Consider the following 27,442-nt stretch of genomic DNA (forward strand, 5'->3'; position numbering starts at 1 on the left):
ACAGGAAATCCTAATTAAAGCAAAAGCCTTCTGCCACACAGCAAGTTTATTCCTAAAATAAATAAAAACAATCTGGCCCCTGTACTGGAAAAATGAGCTGTGCTGGTGCTTTTTTCTTTGCATTGAGTAGAGTGATGCGTGTGTGTGTGTGTGTGTCTGTCTGTGTATAAGTAGGCATGCCCATGTGCCTGCTTCTGTTCTGGTTTTTTTGCATCTCTCTCTTTTCTTTTAAGCTGAGCTTTATTACTCTTGAAAGCACAGGCCAGCAGTACTGATTAAAGCCAGGGAGGGGCTCCCACACACATTCCTTCTCGGGGCATTTGCTCTATGCCTCCTTCTGGAAGCTTTCTTTTCATACTACACCCACCCTGAGGGGTCCTGACCCCTTAGGGTTTCTGGTGATTTGTGCTGATGCTCCATGGTTAAAAGAAATCCCCGCTGGACTCTTCCTGAAAAACACTAGGCGGGCTGGGGGCTTGTAACCATGTTTGGAGCTTGCTTTCTCATTCTCATTATTACCGTCTGCCATTTTCAAGCGAGAATCTGTCTCATCCATTCTTTCATCTGTTTGCCCGTAGAGCTCAGGACGCCACATGACTCACCCTTGAGTTTCATATACCAGAGACTTGGGAGGAAGCATTGTCCACAACCGATCAGTCCTCTCGATAGTTAGAGACCTGATGAGGAGAACATTTCACTTCACATCTCTGCTGTGCTTTCCACTATCCAGGCCCACTGAGGCCGATTCATTCGAAGGTTTATGTAGGAAGACGGTGTGAAAAACACATAGGGACTTGGTTGACTCTCTGTCCAGCAAGGGTAAATGCGGTGATGCAGTTTCCGAAAAAGCAAGTGTAAATCTTAGTAGACATTTGTGCAGGCATATTTCTTTTATCACATGAGGAGTGACAGTTCAGCACTCCCATATTTCTATATCCTGTGAGTCAGAGTATAGGCAGACAGTTGTGTTTCGTTCTCAGAACTTCACTGGCAGGAGAACTCACACAAAATATAGCAAAATAGAAGAGAGTGACCAGGATGGGGAAGGTATTGAAAACCAGATACTCAGACCAGTTGAAGGAACTGGTGATGATTAGTCTGAGAAAGACAAGACTGGGGTGGGGGGAAGGGGATAATACAAGAACAATCCCTTAGTGTTATTTTGGACTTGATGAATATGACGTCAGAAGGTGCTTCACTAAAGATACCTCCTTGAGCTTTCTTTATTCCCATCGGTAGAAGGCAGGATCACCCAAGAATTAATGCTAAAATTGGCTAAGAAAGGTGTTTCAGCAGAGTTTGGACTACATCTTGGGAGAGGCAGATGAATAGCTGCACTTGATGGTTATTACAGTTCCTTCTGACCAGGAGTTTATATGATAATAATAGTTGGGGAACCATCCTTTATATGATATCAACTTTCCAATATTAGAGATTGTTTCATCGTTTTTTTGGCTAGGTCTTATGGACAGTAACTCATCAAGAGAAAGACTGTCAGCTGTTTGCACAGAGAAGCATCAGCTAAGTTGTGGTTTGGCCACTGAAGGCTAAGCTGCCTGAAATCTAACCCAAATTACCGCTAGGTTCTGCTTATGCTAACCTTCCATTTAGTATTTAATGTGCAGCTGCAAATGATTTGAGCTTACCATTTAGGGCTCTACCGAGTGGAATAACCTTCCTGAGTTATGACAAAAGGTTAGAGCATCTTGCTTATGATTCCTGGGATGTTTAAGTGACCTTTCTCAAGGCCCTGGCCAAACGTAAGCCTCCATCCTACCCTAGCAATATTTTGGGGGAAAAAAAAACAAAAAAAAAACTATCATTATCCTAACCTAGATGTTGTAGCAAAAAAAGAACCTAATTTTATCTCACTAGGTTCCTTGTGCCAATAATTTCCACCACCAGTATCTCTCCTTCAAATCAAAAGAAGCATCAGCCTCTTTTTGATGAATTTAACCAGATATTTTGATGAATATTAACCACTTTTTATAAAGAATGTTAACAAATGTTTGGTGCTGTGGCTGTGATGCACTAAACTTGAGATTTAGTAACACTCCTTCCAAAAGTCAATCATTCTACCCTTCTGAGGACTGTCCGTTTCCATCCCTCATGGTGAGCTTAAAAGCCAAACTCCATGCTGGAGCCTCATTTAAGTCACACACATTCACCTGTGTTCTTTAGTCCCACCAGTCCTCATTGGCTCCTGCTTGCTTCAGTTCCATTCCGCTGCCTCTGACCGAGCAAGGTGAAGCTTTCTGAGTATTTCCACTACTCCGTGGTGCTGCCAGAGCTTTGAAAAAGAAATCGGGTTCCAATCAGAAGTGGCCAGTGACCCGAGGCTTCCATTATTGTAGGATTATGTCACTCTTTAATCCTTGTTTCAGAGTAATGTGTCTGACACTCAGATGTAAGCATTTCCTCTTGGACCAGCATCTGATCCTCCACGTTTATGTTTCTGCAGCATCCCGTGTACTGTGTAAATGTTGTTGGGACCCAAAACGCTCATAACCTCATCACCGTCTCCACCGATGGCAAAATGTGTTCTTGGAGCCTGGACATGCTCTCCACTCCACAGGTGGGTTTGTTTTCCCCTACACAGAAGAGCCTCCTGGTTAAAAGAGATACCTGCCTAATGGAATGGAGTTCCTAAAAGCCAAACCCTCACATCCTATAGGAGCTCAAATCAGTGGGTACACTTGAAAGAGTGGGGCCTGTTTTCGGCAGCCTTCTCTGGAAGCCAAAACCCATTTCCTTTACCGCACATCATGTAATTACTGTAATACGTTAATCCTTAGGTCAGTTTCAAGTGAAAATGAAATAATCCATTTCAAAGCATAGTAATTATGGAAGTTGGCTGCGGTAGGAATCCTGCTTACAGCATTGTTAAACAAATGCAGAGCAATCCCGATGGGTGCTTGCTTTGGAGAAAAAGGTATCCCAGCGAAACAGAAATCCAAGCCCTAGCTCACATCTGTAGCCTAGACAACCGCCTCGTGTGTTTGAAGAATTTGTCCAGCCATCTGTTTTCTCCTCTGGAATGTTTGTTAGGGTGGCTCCTGCCATTCCTTGCTCAACAAGCGAGAAGCTGAAAATGAAAAGTTCCAAGGTCTCCAAAGTGCTCCTGATGACAGTAATGGGAGCCAAACGAAGGAGCAAAAGTGGAAGAGGCCATGGGGGGGACAACTAAACGCAACTTTCAGGACATACGTGTGTACACACACACACACACAAGACAACACACATACACGCAAACACACAAAGAGCCGCGTCTTTCCACTTTTCTTTGGGGGGGAATAAAGTACTTCGCTGTCCACCAGGTAAAAACAGAGCAGAGTTTCCTGTTGTAGCCGTTGACAATGTGCGGAAACGTCAAGAAAGGTGTATAAGATAACTAGGAGATAATTCTCAATTTTATTTTTCCTTTCCCCTTTCCTGAACTAACAATGCTAGAATGTCTCCATCAGAAGTTTAGAAGATACTGGAAATTTCAGGAGACGTAAGGAAATGTGGAAACCAAGAAGAACCTCCCAAAAGTCGCCACAAAATAGGAATATAGAGAATAGTAAACCAAAGTTCTTTTTATCATTTTAGTGTCGGGGGAAGAGCTCATAAGTTCCTTACCGTTTAAGTTCCTCTGCTTTTGCCGATCTTTAACATTTATACAAGTTTGGGGAGTTGTGTGTGGGTATTTTACAGCTTTGTCTTAAATTTCTCAGCAATATGTTGTTTTCTTTGAAAAGCCCTGGAGATTACAAACAGATACGAGTAAACCTTCTAATTAGGAATTTTTAATTGCCCATTTTGATGATTGAATGTGTGTGTGTGTGTGTGTGTTTAGGTTACAGCCCCTCACAGGGGGAGCTGCGGGGTCATTTTCATTAATTTTAGGGGGCCCGCAGACGCCTGTCTCTGGCCAGAGATGGAAAAATTTCGGTGGTATGGCTGTGGATGACAAGCAGACAGGGGAGCAGAAGACATTTGCCCTGCTCCCTCTCTGTCCCAAGTGGGTGCCCACGAGGCTGTGCCCTCCCTCTGCTAATTTTGGCAATGGCACGGTTTGTGTTACTGCCGTCACAGCATCCGCTCACTCAGACACTCCCCGCGTCTGGGTCTCGCAGACTGTGAGCCTGTCACATGACCACGTGGTCTGCGTGTTCCAGACTGCTAGCATGTGCTTCCGATTTATAGACTCCATGGCCGCGATGCCTCGGTTTATTTGTTTGCATAAAAGAAACTAAACTTCCAAATATAATAACATGGTCCCTCAGAAATTTTTTTTTTTTTTAATTACTTTAGGTGTACCAGGCAGGCTTTTGGGCATAAATAACCAGAAGTATTCAAGAATGTTAGTTCCACCTAACTACTCTGCACTGTCCTTAAACTCAATTCAGCAGAATGTCTTTTACAATACACTGGAATTCCCGATTCTGAAAATCATTTTAGATAAAATAAAGACCCTCATTATTATTTTAAAGACCAACTTAAACATTGTTTTTTTGCAGACTTAACAGCCTACACACCCAATGTCTGCCCTTCATGAATTCGAGTCCCTACTGAAATCTGGTTCTTATGACCTGAGTGACAACTCTCTGGTTTTAGCCCACGGAGGACACACACTTCTGCTTTGACAAATGTGCTCCGTACATCTGATATTAATACATGCGTATTCTCATGAACAATTGATTTTGGAAATGTTTGTAAATACAAGGGTATTGTGTGTTTTACTAAAGCCTGGGGCTGACAAGTGTAACCATTACAGTATTATCTTTAGTTTCTGCACCATTAGTTTCAAAATTCTCACCTGTCATCTCTGCCTGACTTCAGAAGCAACAGCACACGCTGATGAAATCCAGCCGCTGAAACCAGAGATACACAGAAGCTTGGATGTCAGGGGCAGTAAAGCGTGGTTTCTGGCACAGCCGGGGTCTTTTGTAACGCTGTGTGAAAAGCAAACAGACGATTTAGTCGAATGATTTTTCCGTGCTATCTTTGGCATGGCAAGGAGTTGACAGAGGAAATGTAACCGCGCCGTGTTTTGGTAGGAGAGCATGGAGCTGGTGTACAATAAGTCGAAGCCTGTGGCCGTTACTGGAATGGCTTTCCCCACGGGAGACGTCAATAACTTCGTGGTTGGCAGCGAGGAGGGTACAGTCTACACGGCCTGTCGTCATGGAAGGTGAGTTTCTGTTTTCTTACCCGTGACGTGTTCTTCATTTCCGAAAGTCTGTTATCGCTTGCTGGATTGTAACACTTTGCATTATGGGAAAGGCATTTCTGCAGAAATGCAAATCACAGTCTCATGTCTTCACTGTTTTATAGCATCCGTCTGCTCTGGTCATTAGCCATTTGTAAGCCTTTGGTGGTTCACATTGCCTGGAGGAAAAAAGCCCAAACTTTTTAGCATATCAGAGAAGATTCTTGACTGCCCTGGCCTGCCCTTCCCCAGCTTCAGCCTTCAGGCTCCCCCACGCACCCATCCCCACATTGCTGATCCCACTATGGATCTGTGAGTGAGTTTGTACATCCAGTTTCTCCTGCTGCATCTGGTATTTCTCTCTTCTTGGCCTGATTAATCTCCCCCGCCCTTATTCTTCAAGAGCCAGCACAAAGGTCTTTCCACGAGCCTCTCCTGACTTCCTTGGGTGAAGGAAATCATTTCCTCCTTTATGTTTCCATAGCATTTTCATCCTCTTTACTCATTCGTTCGTTTAAGGGATATTTCCTGAGAACCTACCATACGTCAGGCACCATCACTTTATAAGGAATGCGGTAAGGAACAAAACAGACCTGGAGTTTATATTCTGAGGGTGACTGACAGTAAACTAATAAGCAAATATGTGATTTGAGAAGATGAGTACTTGGAGAAAATTAAAGTAGAATCAATGGGATAGAAGTACAAGCTGTCAGATGGGCTTGTTTTTTTTTTTTACTTATTTTTATATCACTTCTGCATTAGCATTCATCACATTTTTAACTATTTAGGCATCTGCCCTTTTTTTTTTTCCCCTGAACTATTTCCATCTCATTATTGATTTCCTGCTTGGTGCTGGGAACATAGTAAGTGAGGAGTTAAAAATCTATATAAGGAAAAAAGAATGAAAATAACTGCATAATATAGAGAGGTGCCTTAGGGCCCTTCCTCCCAATCAGAGGCCAAAATAGTATGAGATACACGAGGTGGAATGAAGATTCAGAATGAAGATAGGTGATACAAACTCTATCTTGATTGAGAGACTGGCAAATGCTCCTAGGAAAATCTCAGGAAAGAAGTGGAATCCGGTAATTTAGCTAGATTATAAAATTACACACAAGATTTAACGAATGGACTCATATTTTGAAAGTTTCACTGTGTTCACCTTGGTGCGTTATTTCCCTTTCACTTTAGAAGTTCTAATTCAATTGATTTTGCATCTCTTGCACTCAGGCTATTTAGATTGCATGAGGAACCAGGAATTGTTCCAAGTCCTTACTCTAATGTGTTTGTGATTCATTGAAGAATGAATCCATGGCCCAGGTGTATGACTCTCCCATTCACACAATACAAATTATGAAGTTCCTACTTTGCTGCCCACAGAAACCAGTATTTTCCCTCCTCACGTGAATAAAAGATGACTAGGAAGATGTTATATGACTAGGAAGATGTTATAATTCCATGCCCAGCAGTTTTATTTCATAGAGTTGTTCTCTCAGTTGTGTCTGACTCTTTGTGCCCCCATGGACTGTAGCCTGCCATGCTCCTCTGTCCGTGGAATTCTCCAGGTAAGAATACTGGAGTGGATAACCATGTCCTCCTCCAAGGGATCTTCCCGACCCAGAAATAGAAGCCAGGTATCCTACATTGCAGGTAGACTCTTTACCTAGTCTGAGCCACCAAGGAAGCCCTCTCCTCCTTCATTAGTACCTTCATTATAACTATGCATCAAAGTTTTCCAAAAGCAGAGAAAGATCTGATAAAGTTGTTCAGTCTTGGAAATGTTAACTGCACAACTACTCAGCAAAAGGCATTGCTAGACGTTGCTGGGCATGCAGACATCATTTAAGCCTGTTCCTGTCTTCAAGAAACTGATGATGGTGGGAAAGGTAAACACAGAAACATCTGCAAGACAGGTGGAATGCTGTGAATGGAAGGAGAGGAGCACAGAATGCAGAGTGGACCAAACAAAGGCTCACAGGTTTATCTACGTATTTATTAGAACCGACAGGACACAGGTTCAGTTCCCTTAACCCAGGGCCTTAGTTATCTGTGAGGGCTCCAGAACATGTTCACTGATAACTTTTCAGATTTTTTTTTAATTCTCTAATGTGAGTGTTTTCATGATGAATGTTTTTGCTCTGTGGCTCTTTTCCTTTTCAAGCACAATCAGAAGATGCAGTGTTCAAAAGAAGGGGACCTAAGGGGCTTTCCAGGTGGCACTAGCGGTAAAGAACCTGCCTGCCAATGACATAAGAGATGTAGGTCCGATCCCTGGGTTGGGAAGATCCCCTGGAGAAGGGAACGGCAACCTTCTCTAGTAGTCTTGCCTGGAGAATCCCATGGACAGGGGAGCCTGGCGGGCTGTAGTCCATAGGGTCTCAAAGAATCAGACACGCCTGAAGCGACTTAGCATGCACGCAAGGTACAAACCACGTCATTTTACAACAAGCTTGATCTTGCTTTTTACATTGGTCCATCCATCTGAAATATAAAACACAGATCTTAGTAAAGTTATAAAGTCACAGGCATTTGGCTTCATAGTAATCTTAAGTGGGTCATATAGGGCTACAGAGGAGAGGTGTGAAATTTCTGTTTTTCACCTAACATGGAAAAGGTGCAAATCCACTTCCATAAATCAAATAAGGTCCTCATTTTGCACCCTATAAACCCTTTCAGGATGCTGTTACGGGCAAGCGGAACCTCACCTGGGGCCACTTCAAAGATCAGTTCCTCGAGTTCTCTAGAACGAATGTAAATGATCACATGTAGAACGGCTGTTGGCAGTTTTACCAGGCATAATTTTTGAGTGCTTGTTACACTACAGTATTTGGCTAGTGATTTCAAATTTTGCTCAACACGCTGACATTAACTGGTGCCCCAGAAGCTCACATGCTTTGATAACTTAATGCATTTTCATTCTTTGTGATGTAATATTTAGAAGCCGCAAACCCTCTGTGTTTGTCATATTTATAACCTGTGTATACTTATTTTGTATAACCAAAATACAGCATTTTGATTTATTTTCTAATTGGGTGTTATTGCATGCAGACTGTTGTATAAAAATGAGTAATGGAAACAATCCCAGCTTAGTTAAAGAAATGACATATGTCTGTGGATAACTTTCAAACTGTGTATCACCATTTCTTAAATGAGCTTCTCTTGGGGAGAAAGGCAGGAGTTTGTCTGTCTCTTCCTTTGTTTTGTTCAAGAAGTGTTTATTGAACACTTACTACACTATGCAACAAGAAAAACAAGGCACCAGCCCTTACGGAGTTTACACTTAGTGGATTTGTAAATTACTCTCCTCCTTTCAGTGAAAACAGAAGTTCCTCTGTATTACATTTAAGTTATTTTGCCTATGATTTTTATGACAACAATGGTTTCCACGAAGTTTTACATTTTCAGGAGTATCAACCTAATTTAAGAAATTTTCTTGAGGGACTTCCCTGGAGGTCCAGTGGTTAAGGCTTTGTCTTCCAGTGCAAGGGGTGTGGATTTGATCCCTGGTAGGGGAGCTAGGTTCTCAAATGCCTGGTGACCAAAAAACCAAAACAGAAAAAAACAGAAGCAGTGTTGTAACCAATTTAATAAACACTTTAAAAATGGCCCACATCAAAATAATAATAATAATAATAAACTTTAAAGAAAAAACATTTTCTTGAAAGGATAAATACATGTACTCAAGGATATGTGAAGTTTTATAGCCAAAGTGAAGTTGCTCAGTCATGTCCAACTCTTTGTGACCCCGTGGGCTGTAGCCTACCAGGCTCCTCCGTCCATGGAATTTTCCAAGCAAGAGTACTGGAGTGAGTTGCCATTTCTTTTTCCAGGGGATCTTCCCAACCCAGGGATAAAACCCAGGTCTTAAGTCTTCTCTAAAAGGAGTTAAAATGGAAGTTGTGCCAAATGTCATCACAAGAATAGAATCATCTTATTATAACTATGAAAGCTCTGGGAGCTGAGTATATAGTTGTCCTCTGGTGTCTGAATCCATGGGGAATTGGTTCCAGGAACCCTTGCAGGTACCAAAATCTAAGGATGTTCAAGTCCCATCTAAAAATGGCACGGCATAGCTGCCCCTCCATATCACAGGTATCAGGGGATGTGGATGGTTGACTGTGTGTGTGTTCCATCAAAGTATCAATAGCTTCATCAGCAGTGATGGGCTTTGAAATACTCCTGAAAAAGGATTAAGTGATAAAAGTCGGTGTTCAATTCTGAAAATTAAAAAGATGTTATTGCTCCGTGTTGTTTTAAATCACTGAGAGCAGGATAGCATTTATTTCTCTCAACATAACTGTGACAGTGAGTTTCATATCTGGTGGTTTATGCCTGTGTTAAATTATGGAGAAGTAATCATGCAGAGACAAACCTTTTTTTTTTCCCTTAAAAGCAGTCACCAATTTGTGAAGGTCACTGAAACTCTTGTCTTGTGTGGTCTTCACGCAGCAAAGCCGGCATCGGGGAAGTCTTCGAAGGCCACCAAGGGCCGGTGACAGGAATTAACTGCCACATGGCAGTGGGCCCAATCGACTTCTCACACCTGTTTGCCACATCGTCATTTGACTGGACCGTCAAACTGTGGACTACAAAGGTGAGCACACCTTGATTTACTCTCCCAGGCCACACCTAGGCAAGAGGACAGCATTGTCCCCTGCAAGGAATTGTGGGGAGCCTGAAGTCTCTTCTAGGAGACCTGACATTGGGAATTCATACAACTTTCTGGTGAACCCGACCTGCATGTGAGCTAGTTAAGGCTCACTTTCTCAGTCCATTTAATTTAGTTTAACATATATAAGTAATATATGTTACTGGAGAATACTCTCATTGTAAAAATTCATACAATGCAAATAATGATAAAACAAGTCCTTCTTCACCAACACTAAGCCTTCCCATGGCATCCCCTTCATTGACTTTGATCCTAACCTTTTCCCCAGAGGTGTACCCCGTTATCACTTCAGTTTTGAGTATCCAGAGCTTTGCAGTGGTTATATACATCTGTATCTATGGAAATACAGGACTTGAGACGGGTTTCTTGGTTTTGGAGGTTCGAGTTTTGGGATCTTTTTGAGTTTCGATGGTTTTTAAACGAGTAAATGGCACTGTCTTATTTGTACTTTTAAAAAATATTTATTTATGACTGCGCTGGTCTTTATTGCTTTGCATGGGCTTTCTCTGATTGCTGTGAGTGGGGGCTACTCGTCATTGTGGTACATGGGCTTCTCATTTCGGTGTCTTCTCTTGTTGCAGAGCAGTCTATAGGCACGTGGGCTTCAGTAGTTGCGGCACATGGGCCCTAGGGCGCAGGCTCAGTAGTTGTGGCGCATGGATGCTAGGGCTCAGGCTCAGTAGTGTGGCGCATGGGCTCTAGGGCGCAGGCTCAGTAGTTGTGGCGCATGGCCCTAGGGCGCAGGCTCAGTAGTTGTGGCCCATGGGCCCTAGGGCGCAGGCTCAGTAGTTGTGGCCCATGGGCCCTAGGGCGCAGGCTCAGTAGTTGTGGCGCATGGGCCCTAGGGCTCAGGCTCAGTAGTGTGGCTCATGGGCCCTAGGGCGCAGGCTCAGTAGTTGTGGCTCATGGCCCTAGGGTGCAGGCTCAGTAGTTGTGGCACATGGGCCCTAGGGTGCAGGCTCAGTAGTGTGGCTCATGGGCCCTAGGGTGCAGGCTCAGTAGTTGTGGCGCATGGGCCCTAAGGTGCAGGCTCAGTAGTTGTTGTGCATGAGCCCTAGGGCGCAGGCTCAGTAGTTGTGGCGCATGGGCCCTAGGACGCAGGCTCAGTAGTGTGGCTCATGGGTTCACGTGCTCCGGGGCCTGTAGGATCTTCCTGGATGAGGGATCGAACCAGTACCAGCTGATTGGCAGGCAGATTCTTATCCACTGTGCCACCAGGATAGTCCTCTGATTTGTACTTTTAAAGGTAATTCTGATCATGTTTGGGAGCAAGAAGAACTAGGAAAGGCCACTCACCTACAAGAAATGTGCAGGAGTTCAGGGAAGAAATGACAGTGGCTTAGATCGGGAATTTGAAATGGAGAAAAATAGATGGGTTCAAGAATCATTTATGAGGAAAAAGTCACAGAATTTGGCAATTGATTTGATTCAAGGAAGGCGAGAAAGAGAGAGTCAGCAGAAAAGAGCCCAGGTTTAAGACTGGGGCAGCTGGAGATCTGGGGTGGCATTCATTGTGCTGAGCAATGCCCAAAGAAGGGCATGATGGTAAGGGGCAACATACAGGTTGGGTTTAATGGTACCTTGGAGGCACAGTTCACAGCCTTCACTACGCAGTTTGAGAATTGGGACAGAAGAAGAGGGAGAGTTTGGGGCTGCAGGTACAGACTTAATTGCAACAAGAATAACAATGATTATTAAGTCCAAGGAGTGGATCTTAAAAGAAATACTGAAACACAATGCAGAGAAAGAAAATATTTAGGAAATAAATAGGAGTTGTGGAAGTAGAAAAGGAGATTAAAAATTAACCCAAGAAATGGGAAAACATAAAATTGTTTGCAAATGGGGCTTCCAGGATGTTAATGAAAAGAGAACATATCAAGAGGACAGAGTTGGCTCTTAATTGCGTGAAAAACAACCACACTTAGAAATTCACACTAAAACCAAGTTGAGAAACCTTTTTTCAACTATGCTGCTAAGTCGCTTCAGTCGTGTCCGACTCTGTGTGACCCCATAGATGGCAGCCCACCGGGCTCCCCCGTCCCTGGGATTCTCCAGGCAAGAACACTGGAGTGGGTTGCCATTTCCTTCTCCAATGCATGAAAGTGAAAAGTGAAAGGGAAGTTGCTCAGGTGTGTCTGACTCTTCTCGACCCCATGGACTGCAGCCCACCAGGCTCCTTCGTCCATGGGATTGACATAAATCCAGAAGATAGCATTCTCTGTGGTGAGACTGAAAGAAAAAACCATTCTCCTACAATGTCATTGGACATGAAAATAGTACAACACTAGGGAGGGGAATTTGGCAATATCTAAAAATAATGAATACATATTTGCTCATTGATAGAGCAGTTCCCACTTGTAGGATTCTAATGCCAAAGATATACTAGCAATAAATAAGAAAAAGACTTACACAGAGATATTTCTTGATAGAGAAAGGCTACTTTGAATCTCAGAACACTGGGAAAAAAACCCAAAAGTCCATCAGTAGGACACTGAACAAATCACAGATGTAGAAATTCAGATGTAGAAAGAAATGAAGATGTTCTCGTACCCTTATGAAGCGATCTCTAGAATATATTTCTTAAATGAGAAAAGCAAGGTGGAGAAACATGTAAACAGTTTGTTGTCATCATTTACTATTTACTTACGTGTTTTTAACATTTAATTTTTGTTTTGTATTATAGTTGACTTGCCATGTTGCGTTAATTTTAGGAGTCCAGCAAAGTGGTTCAGTTCCTTTTCAGATTGTTTCCCCATATAGTTTACTATAGGATCCTGAGTGGAGCTCCCTGGGCTATGCGGTAGTGTGTGTGCATGTCAGTCCCAATCTCCTGGTGTATCCCTCCCCCACTGTTCCCCTTTGGTAACCATGAGCTGGGTTTTGAAGCCTGTGAGTCTGTTTCTGTATTGTAAATAGGTCCATTCGTATCATTGTTTTAGATTCCACATACGAGTGATATCATATAATGCATGTATTTCTGTCTGATTACTTCACTTAGTATAATAATCTCTAGGTGTGCTGCAAATGGTATTATTCTTTGTCGTGACTGAATAATATTCCATTGTATATTATGTACCACATCCTCTTTGTCCACTCTTCTGTCTGTGATCATTAACGTCGCTTCTATGCTTCGGCTGTTGTAAATAGTACTGCAGTGAACCTTAGGGTACATGTATCTTTAAAAAAAATTTTTTTTGGAGTATAGTTGATTTACAGTGTTATGTTAGTTTCAGATGTATAGCAAAGTGAATCAGTAATTCATACACATATAGCCATACATTTCTTTAGATTATTTTCCCAAATAGATCACTGCAGAGTATTGAGTATAGTTCCCTGTGCTGAACAGTAGATTCTTATTATTATCTAATTTATATATAGTAGTTGTAGTAGTAGTGTATTTATATCTATATTACATATGTAACATTACATATATGTGAAATATAGATATAATGTGACATATATATATATGCAAATCCCAATCTCCCAATTTATCCCTCCCCTACTTATGCCCTGATAACTGTAAGTTTGTGTTCTACATCTGTGACTCTACTTCTGTTTTGTAAAAAATTCATTTTACCCCCCTCCTTTTTTAGATTCCACATATTAGTGACATGTGATATTTGTCTTTCTGTGTCTGACTTACTTCACTCAGTACAACAATATCAAAGTCCGTCCATGTTGCTGCAAATGGCATTATTTCACTCTTTTTTATTGCTGAGTAATATTCTGTTGTATATATATGCCACATCTTCTTTATCCATTCCTCTGTTGATGGATGTTTAGGTTGCTTCCATGTCTTGCCTATTATAAACAGTGCTGTTTATAAACATGGGGTGTATGTATCTTTTCTAATTATGGTTTTGTTTCAATATATGCCCAAGTAGGATTGCTGGATCATATGGTAACTCTGCTTTTAGCTGTTTAAGAAACCCCTATACTGTGTTTTATAATGATTGTACCAATTTACATCCCACCAATAGTAGAGGAGAGTTCCCTTTTCTCCAAACCCTCTCCAGCATTTATTGTGTGTAGACTTCTTGATGATAGCCATTCTGACTAGCATGAGGCAGTATGTCATTGTAGTTTTGATTTGCATTTCTCTAACGGTTAGCAATGTTGAGCATCTTTTCATATGCTTTCGGGACATCTGTTTATCTTCTTGGGAGACATGTCTCTCTATACCTTCAGCCCTTTTCTTGATTGGGTTGTTTGTTTTTATACTGAGCTGCATGAGCTGTTGATGTATTTGGAGGATTAATCCCTTGTTGGTTGCATCATTTGCAAATATTTTCTTCCATTCTGTGGATTGTCTTTTGATTTTGTTTATAGTTTCCTTTGTGGTGCAAAACCTTTTAAGTTTAATTTGGTCCCACTAGTTTATTTTTGGTTTTATTTTCATTACTCTTGGAGGTGGATCCAAAAAGATATTGCTGTGATTTATGTCAATGTTCTCCCTATGTTTTCCTCTGAGGGGAGCTTATTTTGTGTATGGTATTAAAGGATGTTCTAATTTCATTCTTTTACATGTAGTGGACATGTAGTCAACTTTATTCAGCAACACTTATTGAAGAAACTACCTTTTCTCCATTGTATATTCTTGCCTCCTTTGTCAAAGATAAGGTGCCCATAGGTGCATGGGTTTATCCCTAGGCTTTCTGTCTTGTTCCATTGATCTATATTTCTGTTTTTGTACCAATTTCATACTGTTTTGATGACTGTAGCTTTGTAGTATAGTAGAAGCTCTATACAGTCAGCAAAAAGAAGACCAGGAGCTGACTGTGGCTCAGATCATGAACTCCTTGTTGCCAAATTCAGATTTAAATTGAAGAAAGTAGGGAAAACCATTAGACCATTCAGGTATGACCTAAATCAAATCCCTTATGATTATACAATGGAAGTGAGAAATAGATTTAAGGGCCTAGATCTGATAGATAGAGTGCCTGATGAACTATGGAATGAGGTTCATGACATTGTACAGGAGACAGAGATCAAGACCATCCCCATGGAAAAGAAATGCAAAAGGCAAAATGGCTGTCTGGGGAGGCCTTACAAACAGCTGTGAAAAGAAGAGAAGCGAAAAGCAAAGGAGCAAAGGAAAGATATAAGCATCTGCATGCAGAGCTCCAAAGATTAGCAAGAAGAGATAAGAAAGCCTTCTTCAGCGATCAGTGCAAAGAAATAGAGGAAAACAATAGAATGGGAAAGACTAGGGATCTCTTCAAGAAAATCAGAGATACCAAGGGAACATTTCATGCAAAGATGGGCTTGATAAAGGACAGAAATGGTATGGACCTAACAGAAGCAGAAGATATTAAGAAGAGATGGCAAGAATACACAGAGGAACTGTACAAAAAAGATCTTCACAACCCAGATAATCACGATGGTGTGATCACTGACCTAGAGCCAGACATCCTGGAATGTGAAGTCAAGTGGGCCTTAGAAAGCATCACTACAAACAAAGCTAGTGGAGGTGATAGAATTCCAGTTGAGCTATTCCAAATCCTGAAAGATGATGCTGTGAAAGTGCTGCACTCAATATGCCAGCAAATTTGGAAAACTCAGCAATGGCCACAGGACTGGAAAAGGTCAGTTTTCATTCCAATCCCAAAGAAAGGCAATGCCAAAGAATGCTCAAACTACCGCACAATTGCACTCATCTCACATGCTAGTAAAGTAATGCTCAAAATTCTCCAAGCCAGGCTTCAGCAATATGTGAACCGTGAACTTCCTGATGTTCAAGCTGGTTTTAGAAAAGGCAGAGGAACCAGAGATCAAATTGCCAACATCCGCTGGATCATGGAAAAAGCAAGAGAATTCCAGAAAAACATCTATTTCTGCTTTATTGACTGTGCCAAAGCCTTTGACTGTGTGGATCACAATAAACTGTGGAAAATTCTGAAAGAGATGGGAATACCAGACCACCTGATCTGCCTCTTGAGAAATTTGTATGCAGGTCAGGAAGCAACAGTTAGAACTGGACATGGAACAACAGACTGGTTCCAGATAGGAAAAGGAGTTCGTCAAGGCTGTATATTGTCACCCTGTTTATTAAACTTATATGCAGAGTACATCATGAGAAATGCTGGACTGGAAGAAACACAAGCTGGAATCAAGATTGCTGGGAGAAATATCAATAACCTCAGATATGCAGATGACAGCACCCTTATGGCAGAAAGTGAAGAGGAACTAAAAAGCCTCTTGATGAAAGTGAAAGAGGAGACTGAAAAAGTTGGCTTAAAGCTCAACATTCAGAAAACAAAGATCATGGCATCCGGTCCCACCACTTCATGGGAAATAGATGGGGAAACAGTGGAAACAGTGTCAGACTTTTTATTTTTTTGGGCTCCAAAATCACTGTAGATGGTGACTGCAGCCATGAAATTAAAAGACGCTTACTCCTTGGAAGGAAAGTCATGACCAACCTAGATAACATATTCAAAAGCAGAGACATTACTTTGCCAACAAAGGTTCTTCTAGTCAAGGCTATGGTTTTTCCTGTGGTCATGTATGGATGTGAGAGTTGGACTGTGAAGAAGGCTGAGCGCCTAAGAATTGATGCTTTTGAACTGTGGTGTTGGAGAAGACTCTTGAGAGTCCCTTGGACTGCAAGGGGATCCAACCAGTCCATTCTGAAGGAGATCAGCCCTGGGATTTCTTTGGAAGGAATGATGATAAAGCTGAAACTCCAGTACTTTGGCCACCTCATGTGAAGAGTTGACTCATTGGAAAAGACTCTGATGCTGGGAGGGATTGGGGGCAAGAGGAGAAGGGGACGACAGAGGATGAGATGTCTGGATGGCGTCACTGCCTCAATGGACGTGAGCCTGAGTGAACTCCAGGAGTTGGTGATGGACAGGGAGGCCTGGTGTGCTGTGATTCATGGGGTCGCAAAGAGTTGGACACGACTGAGCGACTGATCCGATCTGATCTGATGAAGTCGGGGAGCCTGATTCCTCCAGCTCCTTTTTTCTTTCTCGGGTTTACTTTGGCTATTCAGGATCTTATGTGTTTCTATACAAATTTTAAAATTTTTTTGTCTAGTTCTATGAAAAATACCATTGGTAATTTAATAGGAATTGCATTGAACCTGTAAATTGCCTTCAATAGTATATTCATTTTGATAATATTGATCATTCTAATTTAAGAACATGGTATATCTTTACATGTGTTTGTATCATCTTTGATTTCTTTCATCAACATCTTACAGTTTTCAAAGTACAGGTCTTTTGCTCCTTATGTAGATTTGTTCCTAGGTATTTTATCCTTTTTGGTGCAGTGGTAACTGGGATTGTTGCCTTAATTTCTCCTGGTGATCTTTCATTGTTAGTGTGTAGAAATGCATGAGATTTCTGTGTATTAATTTTGTATCCTGCAACTTTACCAAGTTCATTGATGAGTTTTAGTAGTTCTCTGGTAGCATCTTTAGGATTTTCTTTTTTTTAATTAATTTATTTAATTGGAGGCTAATTACTTCACAATATTGTGGTGGTTTTTGCCATACATGGACATGAATCAGCCACAGGTGTATGTGTCCCCCATCCTGAACTATATGTAGTATCATGTCATCTGCAAACAGTGACAGTTTTACTACTACTTTTTTCAACTTGAATTCTTTTAATTACTTTTTCTTCTCTGATTGCTGTGATTAGAGCTTCCAAATCTATGTTGAATAAAAGTGGCAAGAGTGGACATTCTTGTCTTGTTCCTAGTCCTAGAGTAAATGCTTTCAGCATTTCCTCATAGAGTGTGGTGTTAGCTGTGGGTTTGTCATATATGGCTTTTATTATGTTGATATAGTTTCCTTCTATGTGCACCTTTTAGAGAGTTTTTTTTTTTTTTTATCATAAGTGGATACTGAATTTTGTCAAAAGTTTTTTTCTGCATCTATTGAGATGATCATATGGTTTTTTTTCTTCAGTTTGTTAGTGTGATGCATCACACTGATTTGTAGATGTTGAAAAATTCTTGAATCCCTGGATAAATCCCACTTGATCAAGGTGTATGAGCCTTTTAATGTAGGAATTATGTTTGCTAGTATTGTGTTGAGGATTTTTGCATCTAAGTCCATCAGTGATATTGGCCTGCAGTTTTCTTTTTTTTATATATTTTTGTCTGGTTTTGGTGTCAGGGTGATATTTCATAGAATTAGTCTGGGAGCATTTCTTCCTGTGCGATTTTTTTGGAATAGTTTCAGAACTATAGATGTTACTTCCTCTCTAACTGTGGGTTTCCCCAGTGGCTCAGTGGTAAAAAATCTGCATGCAGTGCAGGAGACACTGCATTGAGACACAGGTTTGATCCTTGGGCCAGGAAGATCCCCTTGGAGGAGAAAATGGTAACCCACTCCAGTATTCTTGCTCGAATGCTATAGACAGAGGAGCCTGGAGGACTTTAGCCCATGGGGTCACAAAGAGTCAGACATGACTGAGCATGCATGCACACACTTCTCTCAATGTTTGATAGAATTTTCCTGTGAATCCATTTGGTTCTGGACTTGTGTTTGTTGGGAATTTTTAAGTCATAGTTTCACTTTCAGTGTTTGTGATTGTTCTGTTAATATTTTCTGTGTCTTCCTGGTTCAGTATTTGTAGACTGTATCTTTCTAAGAATTTGTCTACTTTTTCTAGGTTGTCCGTCTTATTGGCATAGAGTTGCTTGTAGTAGTCTTTAATGATCATTTGCATTTCTGTGATGTCAGTTGTAACTTCTCCTTTTTCATTCCTAGTGGTATTAATTTGAGCCCTCTTTTTTCTTGATGAGTCTAGCTAAAGACCTATCAATTTTATCTTTTCAGAGAACCAACTTTTAGTTTCACTGAGTTTTTTTCTATTGTTTTCTTTATTTCATTCATTTCCGTTCTGATCTTTGATCTCTTTCATTATACTAGCTTTGTGCTTTATTTATTCCTTTTCCAGTTGCTTTAGGTGTAAGGTTTGGCTGTCTATTTGGGACTTCCTCATTGATTTCTTCAGTGACCCATTGGTTGTTTAGTAGCGTGTTGCTTATCCTCCGTGTGTTTGTGGCTTTTACAACTTTTCTTATAGTTGATTCCTAATGTCATATCATTCCCGTCAGAAAAGATGTTTGATATGTTTTCAGTTTTTGTATGTTTATCAAGGCTTGCTTTGTGGCCCGGCGTGTGATCTATCCCAGAGAATGTTTCATATGCACTTGAGAAGAATGTGTATTCTGCTGCTTTTGGATGGAATGCTCTATCAATAGCAGTAAAGCCCCGCTGGTCTGATGTTTCATTTAAGGCTTATGTTTCCTTATTTTCTGTCTGGACGATCTGTCCATTGCTGTAAGTGGGGTGTTAAAGTCCCCCACTATTACTGTGTTACTGTCAATTATCCCTTTAGTGTCTATTGGTGCTTGTCTTATGAACTGAGGTGCTTCTGTGTTGGGTGCATAAATATTTACAATTGTTATGTCTTATTGGATTGATCCGTTGGTCACCATGTAGTGTCCTTCCTTGTCTCTTGTAATAGTCTTTGTTTTGAAGTCTATATTGTCTGTTATGATATTTGATTTCCATTTGCATGGAATATCTTTTCCCATCCCCTCAGTTTCAGTCTGTATGTGTTCCTAGGTCTGAAGTGACTCTCTTGTAGACAGCATATATACTGGTTTTGTTTTTGTATCTTTTCAGCAAGTCTGTGTCTTTTGATTGGAGCATTTCATTCATTTTCATTTAAAGTAAGTATTGATACGTTGCTGCTACTGCTAAGTCGCTTCAGTTGTGTCCGACTCTGTGCGACCCCGTGGATGGCAGCCCACCAGGCTCCCCCATCCCTGGGATTCTCCAGTCAAGGACACTGGAGTGGGTTGCCATTTCCTTCTCCAAAGCAGGAAAGTGAAAAGTGAAAGTGAAGTCGCTCAGTCGTGTCTGACTCCCAGCGACCCCATGGACTGCAGCCCACCAGGCTCCTCCGTCCATGGGACCCTCCAGGCAAGAGTACTGGAGTGGGGTGCCATTGCCTTCTCCGAAGTATTGATATATATGTTTCTGTTGGCATTTTCTTAAATGTTTTGGGTTTGTTCTTGTAGGTCTTTTTTCTTTCTTTCCCCTTTTGTTCTCTTTTGTGATTTGATGAGTATCTTGAATACTGTGTTTGGATTGCTTTTTTATTTTTTCTGTATATGTCTATTATACATTTTTGGCTTGTGGTTACCATAGGTTTTGATATAGCAATCTGTATGTATCCAAGGTTGTTTTATGTTCAGTCAGTTCAGTTCAGTCGCTCAGTAATGTCCCAACTCTTTGTGACCCCATGAATCACAGCACGCCAGGCCTCCCTGTCCATCACCAACTCCCAGAGTTCACTCAAACTCATGTCCATCGAGTTGGTGATGCCATCCAGCCATCTCATCCTCTGTCGTCCCCTTTTCCTCCTGCCCCCAATCCTTCCCAGCATCAGGGTCTTTTCCAATGAGTCAACTTTTCACAGGACATGGCCAAAGCATTAGAGTTTCAGCTTCAGCATCTGTCCCTCCAATGAACACCCAGAACTGATCTCCTTTAGGATGGACTGGTTGGATCTCCTTGCAGTCCAAGGGACTCTCAAGAGTCTTCTCCAACACCACAGTTCACTGGTCTCTTAATTTCAAATGCATTTCAAATATCCCACATTTGTATTCTCCTCTTCTCATGATTGCTGGTTTTGTATATTTGTGTGTGAATGATTTCCTACTTTTATTATATATATTTACCCTAACCAGTGAACTTTTCTGTTAGTAATTTTCTTCTTTCTAGTTGTGGCTTTTTCTTTTCCTCCTAGAGAAGTTCTTTTTGCACTTGTTACAAAGCTGGTCCAGTGGAGCTAGATTCTCTTAACTTTTGCTTGTCTGTAAGGCTATTGGTCTCTCCATCAGATCTGAATGAGAGCCTCGTTAGGTAGAGTATTCTTGGTTGTATGTTCTTCCCTTTTATCACTTGTAATATGTCATGTCCCTCCCTTCTGTCCTGCAGAGTTTCTGCTGATAAATCAGCTGATAATCTTATGGGAGTTCCTTTGTATGTTGTTTGTTGCTTTCAATATTTTTTTCCTTTAATTTTTGTCAGTTTGAGTACTGTTTTTCTCAGCATGTTTCTCCTCGGGTTTATCCTGCATGGGCCTTTTTGCAATGTCTGGATTTGGGTGCCTATTTCCTTTTTTGTGTTAGGAAAGTTTTCAGCTATTATCTCCTCAAATATTTTCTCAGATCCTTTCTCTCTTTTCCTTTTGGGTCCCTTAAGGCAAATATGGTACATTTAATGTTGCCTCAGAGGTCTCTTAGATGTTCTCATTTCTTTTAGTTCTTTTTTCTTTATTCTGTTATGTAGCAGTGATTTCCTCAGTGTGTTTTCCAGGTCACTTATTCGTTCTGCCTCATTTATTCTGCTATTAAACCTTCTAGTGTACTTTTCATTTCTGTTATTGTATTGTTCTCCTCTGTTTGTTCTTTAAAGCTTCTGTTGTTGTTGTTCAGTCACTACGTCATGTCCAGTTCTTTGCGACCCCATGGACTGCAGCACACCAGGCTTCCCCATCCTTCACTATCTTCTAGAGTTTGCTGAAACTCGTGTCCATTGAGTAGGTTATGCTATGTAAGCATCTCAACACCTTCCACCCCTTTCTCTTTTTGCCCTCTATCTTTCCCAGCATCAGGCTGTTTTCCAGTGAGTTGGCTCTTTGCATCAGGTGGCAAAGTATTGGAGCTTAAGCTTCAGCGTCAGTCTTTCCCATGAATATTCAGGGTTGATTTCCTTTAGGATTCACTGATTTGATCTCCTTGCAGTCCAAGGGACTCTCGGGAGTTTTCTCCAGCACCACAGTGTGAAGGCATCAATTCTTTGGCTCTTTATGGAACATTTGTTATATCCTTTTGGTCTGTGTCTCCAATCTGTTTCCAATATCTTAGATCATCTTTACTATCATTACTCTGAATTCTTTTTCAGAAAATTGCGTATCTCAGCTTCACTTAATTGTTCTTTATTTTCTTCATCTGCAGCATATTTCTCTGCTGTCTCATTTTGCCTGACTTTCTGTGTTTGTGGTCTCTGTTTCTCAGGCTTTAGGGTTGTAGTTCTTCGTGCTTCTGATGTTTCTCACCTCCCTTGTGGGTGAGCTTGGTTTAGGGGCCTGTGCAGGCTTCCTGGTGGGAGGGGCTGGTGCCAGCTCAGGAGTAGGTGGAGCTGAGTCTTATCCGTCTGTGGGTAGGACCATGTCAAAGAGTGTGTTTGTGGGTGGCTGCTGGCGCAGATGGCTTTGGGCGGCCTGTCTGCTCATGGGTGGTACTGTGTTCTCACTCTGTTGGTTGTTTGGCCTGTGGCATGCCAGCACTGGAACCTGTGGGCTGTTGAGTGGGGCCAGTTCTCAGCGCCAAAATGGTGACCTCTGGGAGAGCTCACACAGATGAATGTTCCCTGGATCCTCTGCCACCAGTGTCCTTTCCTCCTCAGTGAGCCACAACTGACTTCTGCCTCACCAGTAAATCCTCCAAGACCCATCGGTAGGTCTGGCCCAGGCTTCTGTGGAGTCACTGGTTTGTCCAGGTTTTCTGGTGCACATGGAATCTTGTGTGTGCCCTTCAAGAGTGCAGTCTCTGTTTGCCCCAGTACTCGAGGCCTGCTGACCTTCAGGGGCAAATGCTCTGGGAGCTCCTATTCTCAGTTCCAGACCCCCAGGCTGGGGAGAGTGACATGGGGCTCAGAACTCTCATTCCTATGGGGGAACCACTGCAATGTAATTGTTTTCCAGCCAGGAGGCACTAGTGGTAAAAAATCTGTTTGTCAGTGCAGGAGACCTAAGAGACATGGGTTCAGTACCTGGGTTGGGAAGATCCTCTGGAGGAAGGCATGGCAGTCTACTTTAGTATTCTTGCCTGGAGAATCCTATGGACAGGGGAGCCTGGCAGGCTATGGTCCATAGGATCACAAGGAGTTGGACACGACCGAAGCAACTTAGCACACACTTGGTACATATGGGGTTTGATTATATTGTCAAAGCACACCTCCTACCATCTGTCTCTGGGTGTAGAATATCTCTTTGGGTAAGTTCAGTCTTTTTTGTTGATAGTTGTTCAGCAGTCAATTGTGATTCTGGTGTTTTCAAGAGAGGAGTTGAGCTCAAGTTCTTCTACGTTCAAGTCCTTCTACTCTGCCTTCTTGTCTCCTCTCCTAAATTAAATGTCTACTTAAACATTTTTAAAAGTTTGAAAGATGAACCACGCACACAAAGATTATTATTTATACAGAGGCTGAAGCCTTAAAGGAACAGCCATCCTTTCTTGAATATACCTTGGTAGTACATTTGGCTTGAGAACCATGTAAATATTATTTTACATGGTAATAAATTTCACAATTGGTTCCTTTACATTGAAATAACATGAAATCAACGTTAGTGTGGTTCAAATTGAAGGCAAAACCTTACAATATGGGACAATTCTAAATGACTTTAAAACCCTGTTTTTTTCACTATATATTCCAGAAAAGATATATTTTAAGGATAAAAAAACTACCCCCCGCCAAAAAGAAAATCATTTAACTACTTCCGGTATTCATATTGCTGATGGTTTTGTTGTTTCTGTCTCTGATACTGTTGCATTTGTATCTTGATGTTGATGGCTGTGAGGTTGAGGTCATTGAGAATTCATATAATTAGCAGGGTTGGAAGAAGATACAAGTAAACAAAGTTAAGTAAAAACTGTTGTAATCTTGAGTTTGAGTTGGATGTATCAATAAGTACTCATGGTGTTTGTTACCTTTAAATCTAAAAGAATACATATTCATATGTCTGTCTACCAAAAAGGTTTAGAAACAATGATCAATCCAGTATCAGTGACTCTTCTGGTGTCCATATATTGCTTTCTAAATGCCAGTGGCTCTAAAAATACCCCAGAGATCCTCGAAGAAATTAATGATTCTAGATCTGGAGCAGGAAATGTATAAAATGAGTCTGAAGTATTTCATCATAATAGAAAGTAAGGATGCTAACAAATGCTACAGATTTCTTGTTTAAGAGTTTGGAAAACAAGCTGAATAAGCTTCTGCTGTCTTTAAGAGTAATAGGTTGAGATCATAATGATACTGAAAAATGAAAGAAACCCATTGATTATCATTGGAGAATATTAAGGAAACCACTTTATTATTTTAAAAACTAATAACTAAAGGAAAAAATCAGTCATTTATTCTGAAAGAATCTTATTTTGTCTTTTCTGTATGATCTGTACTTCAGAGTTACTATATACTTGATGAGAGTAGTGTTTATTTGTAGGAATATTATGGGAAAAAGAAATGATAAGATTGGAATATTATCACTTTGCAACCTCTAATGATCTAAGCAATGATTATTGCTGATAACATCTTAAAAATAGAAACCACCTTCATAATTATGGAAGTATATAATACCACTTTTGAAGTAGGTTTGTCCCCCAGATTGAATCTGAATCTTATCAATCTACCAGATCTCTGAATTTAGAGGCAGTAGGAGGTACAGATGCAAAATGTCAAATAATACCACAGGGATGCAATCAGCCAAATCCAGACTGTGGGGAAATCTATAGGAAAACTAATCTCATTTCAACATCAAAATCAAGATAGTTTTTTAAGGGAGAAAAAAAAAAGAAATGGAAGGTGGAAGCTATATGTCAAAACAAAATAGAACAAAACAAAATTTGAGACATTTCAGCCAATCTCCAGATATGGATCCTATATAGATCTTGATACAAGCAAACAACCCATAACAAAATTAGAAAACTACTAGGGAAATATGAATATTGACTGAATATTTGTTGATAATCATGAATTGTTAGTTTAGGTGTCCTAATGACACTGTGATCACTTTAAATGGTTTGACCTTTTAGAGATGCACACATACATATTTATAGAAGAAGTCATATGATATCAGGGATTTATTTAAAAATAATTTGTTGGGAAGGGGATAGCTTGTGAATATTGATGAAGAGGATTAGTCATATATTGATAAATATAGAAGTTGGATATTGGTATTACCGTATTTCTAAATTTTTGAAATTTTCTATAATAAAAAAGTCAAAGGCAGCAGAGGAGGGAGTAATCAAAAGTAACAAGGACTTTAGAGAAGTAATATCAAGACGGCAGTATATCCTTTGTATTTAATACCTCCACTGGTGTGCATGACAAGTAGAGTCCCATTGAAGTACATTGAGAGTGGAACATAGATAACAGTGGATTAATAAGTGCATGGAAAAGGGAAAGTGCTGAAGAAAAATCAAGAAGCTTGGCTATGAGGAGAGGAAGATGGGAAGTGGAAGGTGGGTTTTTTCTTTTTTTCTATTTTCTTTCCTTTTTTTAAAGATTTCAGAGGCTCTTGAGGATATTGCTATTGTGGAAGAGTCAGTAAAGAAAATAAGTAGAAAAAGCCGATAAGTGTAAGGCAGAGAAAGGGTCCCGAAAGTGCTGGAGTGAATGTGATGCACAGCATAGGCAGGGGAAAATTTTAAATTTGATCAGGTGACACTTCTTCTGTTGTAACAGAACAAGATGGGGGCAAATATACGTAAGCCCGTAGGTTTGGTGAATGAAAGCAAAGAGAACTCTCTCTTGGTCCTATTTTCTCAGTGAGGTAGGAGATGAAATATTCTGCTGAGGGGGAAGTGGAGGTGCTGAGGGGAGCAGGTTCCAGCTGGGCACAGAAGAGAACAGAAAGGACTGATTAGGGAAGCAAAGGGGGGCTTGGGTGGTGTGGAGGACCAAGTGGGTGGGAGACCAGGGCGTTTCAGTGGCATCAGTCTTCAGGGCTGTCTTCCTCTGAGAGAATTTGGCAGCACAAATGTGGACATGGGTGAGATATCCAGCTAGATGGAGCCTGGGCTGGAGCTTTGACAGGATTGTTGGAAGGACAACAGCACAAAGGGTTTGGAAATGCGGACAGGACAGTGTTTGATGTTAGACTAAGCTGGAGCAGAAAGAAATGAAAGGAGAAAGGAGACATTCCCTGTAAGAAGTCCCTGTAAGATCAAAGAACGTTACGAAGAGAGTGATTGGGTAAGAGAATTAGTAAATGTTTAGAAATTGATACTTTTGAACTGTGATGTTGGAGAAGACTCTTGAGAGTCCCTTGGATTGCAAAGAGATCAAACCAGTCAATCCTAAAGGAAATCAGTCCTGATTTTTCATTGGAAGGACTGATGCTGAAGCTCCAATCCTTTGGCCACCTGATTCAAAGAACTGACTCATTGGAAAAGACCCTGATGCTGGGAAAGATTGAAGGCAGGAGGAGAAGGGGGTGACAGAGGATGAGATGGTTGGATGGCATCACCAACTCGATAGACTTGAGTTTGAGCAAGCTCTGGGAGTTGGTGGTGGACGGGGAGGCCTGGCGTGCTACAGTCCATGGGATCACTAAGAGACACAACTGAGCTACTGAACTGAAATGAATAGAAAGTGGGATGTTTGGATAGAGCATTTCACAATTAAATTCCAAGTGACTGGGATGACCCAGAGGGATGGAATGGGGAGGGAGGTGGGAGAGGGGTTCAGGATTGGGAACACGTGTACACCCGCATCAGATTTATGTTGATGTATGGCAAAACCAATACAATATTGTAAAGTAATTAGCCTCCAATTAAAATAATAAAAAAAATTCCAAGTGATTTAAAAAAAAAAAAAAAGGTCTAGGATGTGGTCATGTCTATAGCCGCCGTCCAGTGAAGTTGAAGTTCATTGGAAATGATGTAGTCACAGAAACAAAAGATCAAGTCCTAGTGTGCTGTGGGCTTTGAAATGAGCCAGGATAATAAATGGCAAGACAGGCTTAGAAAAGAAGACAGTGATCCCAGTGCTAAAGTCTTTAATGAATTAGGAAGAGAGATCAAAAGAGGTAAAGGATAGCTCAGACAAGTGGCCTGAGCTTGAAAGAAGGCAGGACTGTTTTCTGAAGGGCTGAAGAGCCCTGGAACGGCCCTGGTAAGCAAGGAAGAAGCGGAGTATATCACTGTTCTGAAATAGAATACGCCATGGTGAATATAGCAGGGGAAGTGGTGAGCTTATGAGGCAGGCAGTCAAGGGAGCTTTCAGTGAGAAGGCTGAGAATGGAGGCGCAGGAGTTTACCATGGAACGGGAGACACGAAGGGCACGGGAGCAACATGTGGAAAGGAGGGGGAGCAGTGAGTGGTTGGTTCAGGTGAAGCCAGTACTAATAGCCATCTCTAGAAAATGCTGAGACCACTGGAATGAGGAGGAAAGATGCAAGAGGCGAATTGCAAACAGGATGCTAGTTTTTGCAGATTCTGGTGAGGATAGCATGAAAGGAGAGAGAATTCAAGCACATTACATTGCCCTCCTCCTACCAAGTTTCATCTTTAAACCACAGTCCAGGAAGGCTTCCCATTGAAGCAGAAACGTTGTTGGAGAAGTTTACCTGGTAGACCGCAGACCAGGTTGCCTTCTTGTCAGCTGAATCAACAAATAAGCAGCCATTTCCACCTAAATCATTGAAAGCAGGGATCCTGTTAGGAAACGACGTGCAATGAGACTGGAAAGATAGGTGTATGCTTGATAGTCTAGATTTACTTTTATTTTATGAACAGTGAACCAAAATTTGATTTTATCAATGAA

General features: G+C 41.2%; 1 protein-coding gene across 7 annotated transcripts in view; it reads left to right on the top strand.

Moving 5' to 3' along the window:
• The window catches only part of DYNC1I1 (dynein cytoplasmic 1 intermediate chain 1), a 379,649-nt gene that overhangs the window by 293,170 nt on the left and 59,037 nt on the right, over positions 1-27,442 (top strand). For all 7 annotated transcript variants that reach the window (XR_011566171.1, XM_070787517.1, XM_070787515.1 and 4 more), the window contains 3 exons: positions 2,462-2,575; positions 5,043-5,176; positions 9,644-9,788. Coding sequence is in view for 6 of the 7 variants with exons in the window: in XM_070787517.1 (XP_070643618.1) it covers positions 2,462-2,575; positions 5,043-5,176; positions 9,644-9,788 (393 nt within the window). In the remaining variant the exon portion in view is untranslated. The remainder of the gene's footprint in view (positions 1-2,461; positions 2,576-5,042; positions 5,177-9,643; positions 9,789-27,442) is intronic.

The sequence above is a fragment of the Bos indicus genome, chromosome 4, assembly GCF_029378745.1.
Source record: "Bos indicus isolate NIAB-ARS_2022 breed Sahiwal x Tharparkar chromosome 4, NIAB-ARS_B.indTharparkar_mat_pri_1.0, whole genome shotgun sequence".
NCBI classification, from domain to species: Eukaryota; Metazoa; Chordata; class Mammalia; order Artiodactyla; family Bovidae; genus Bos; species Bos indicus.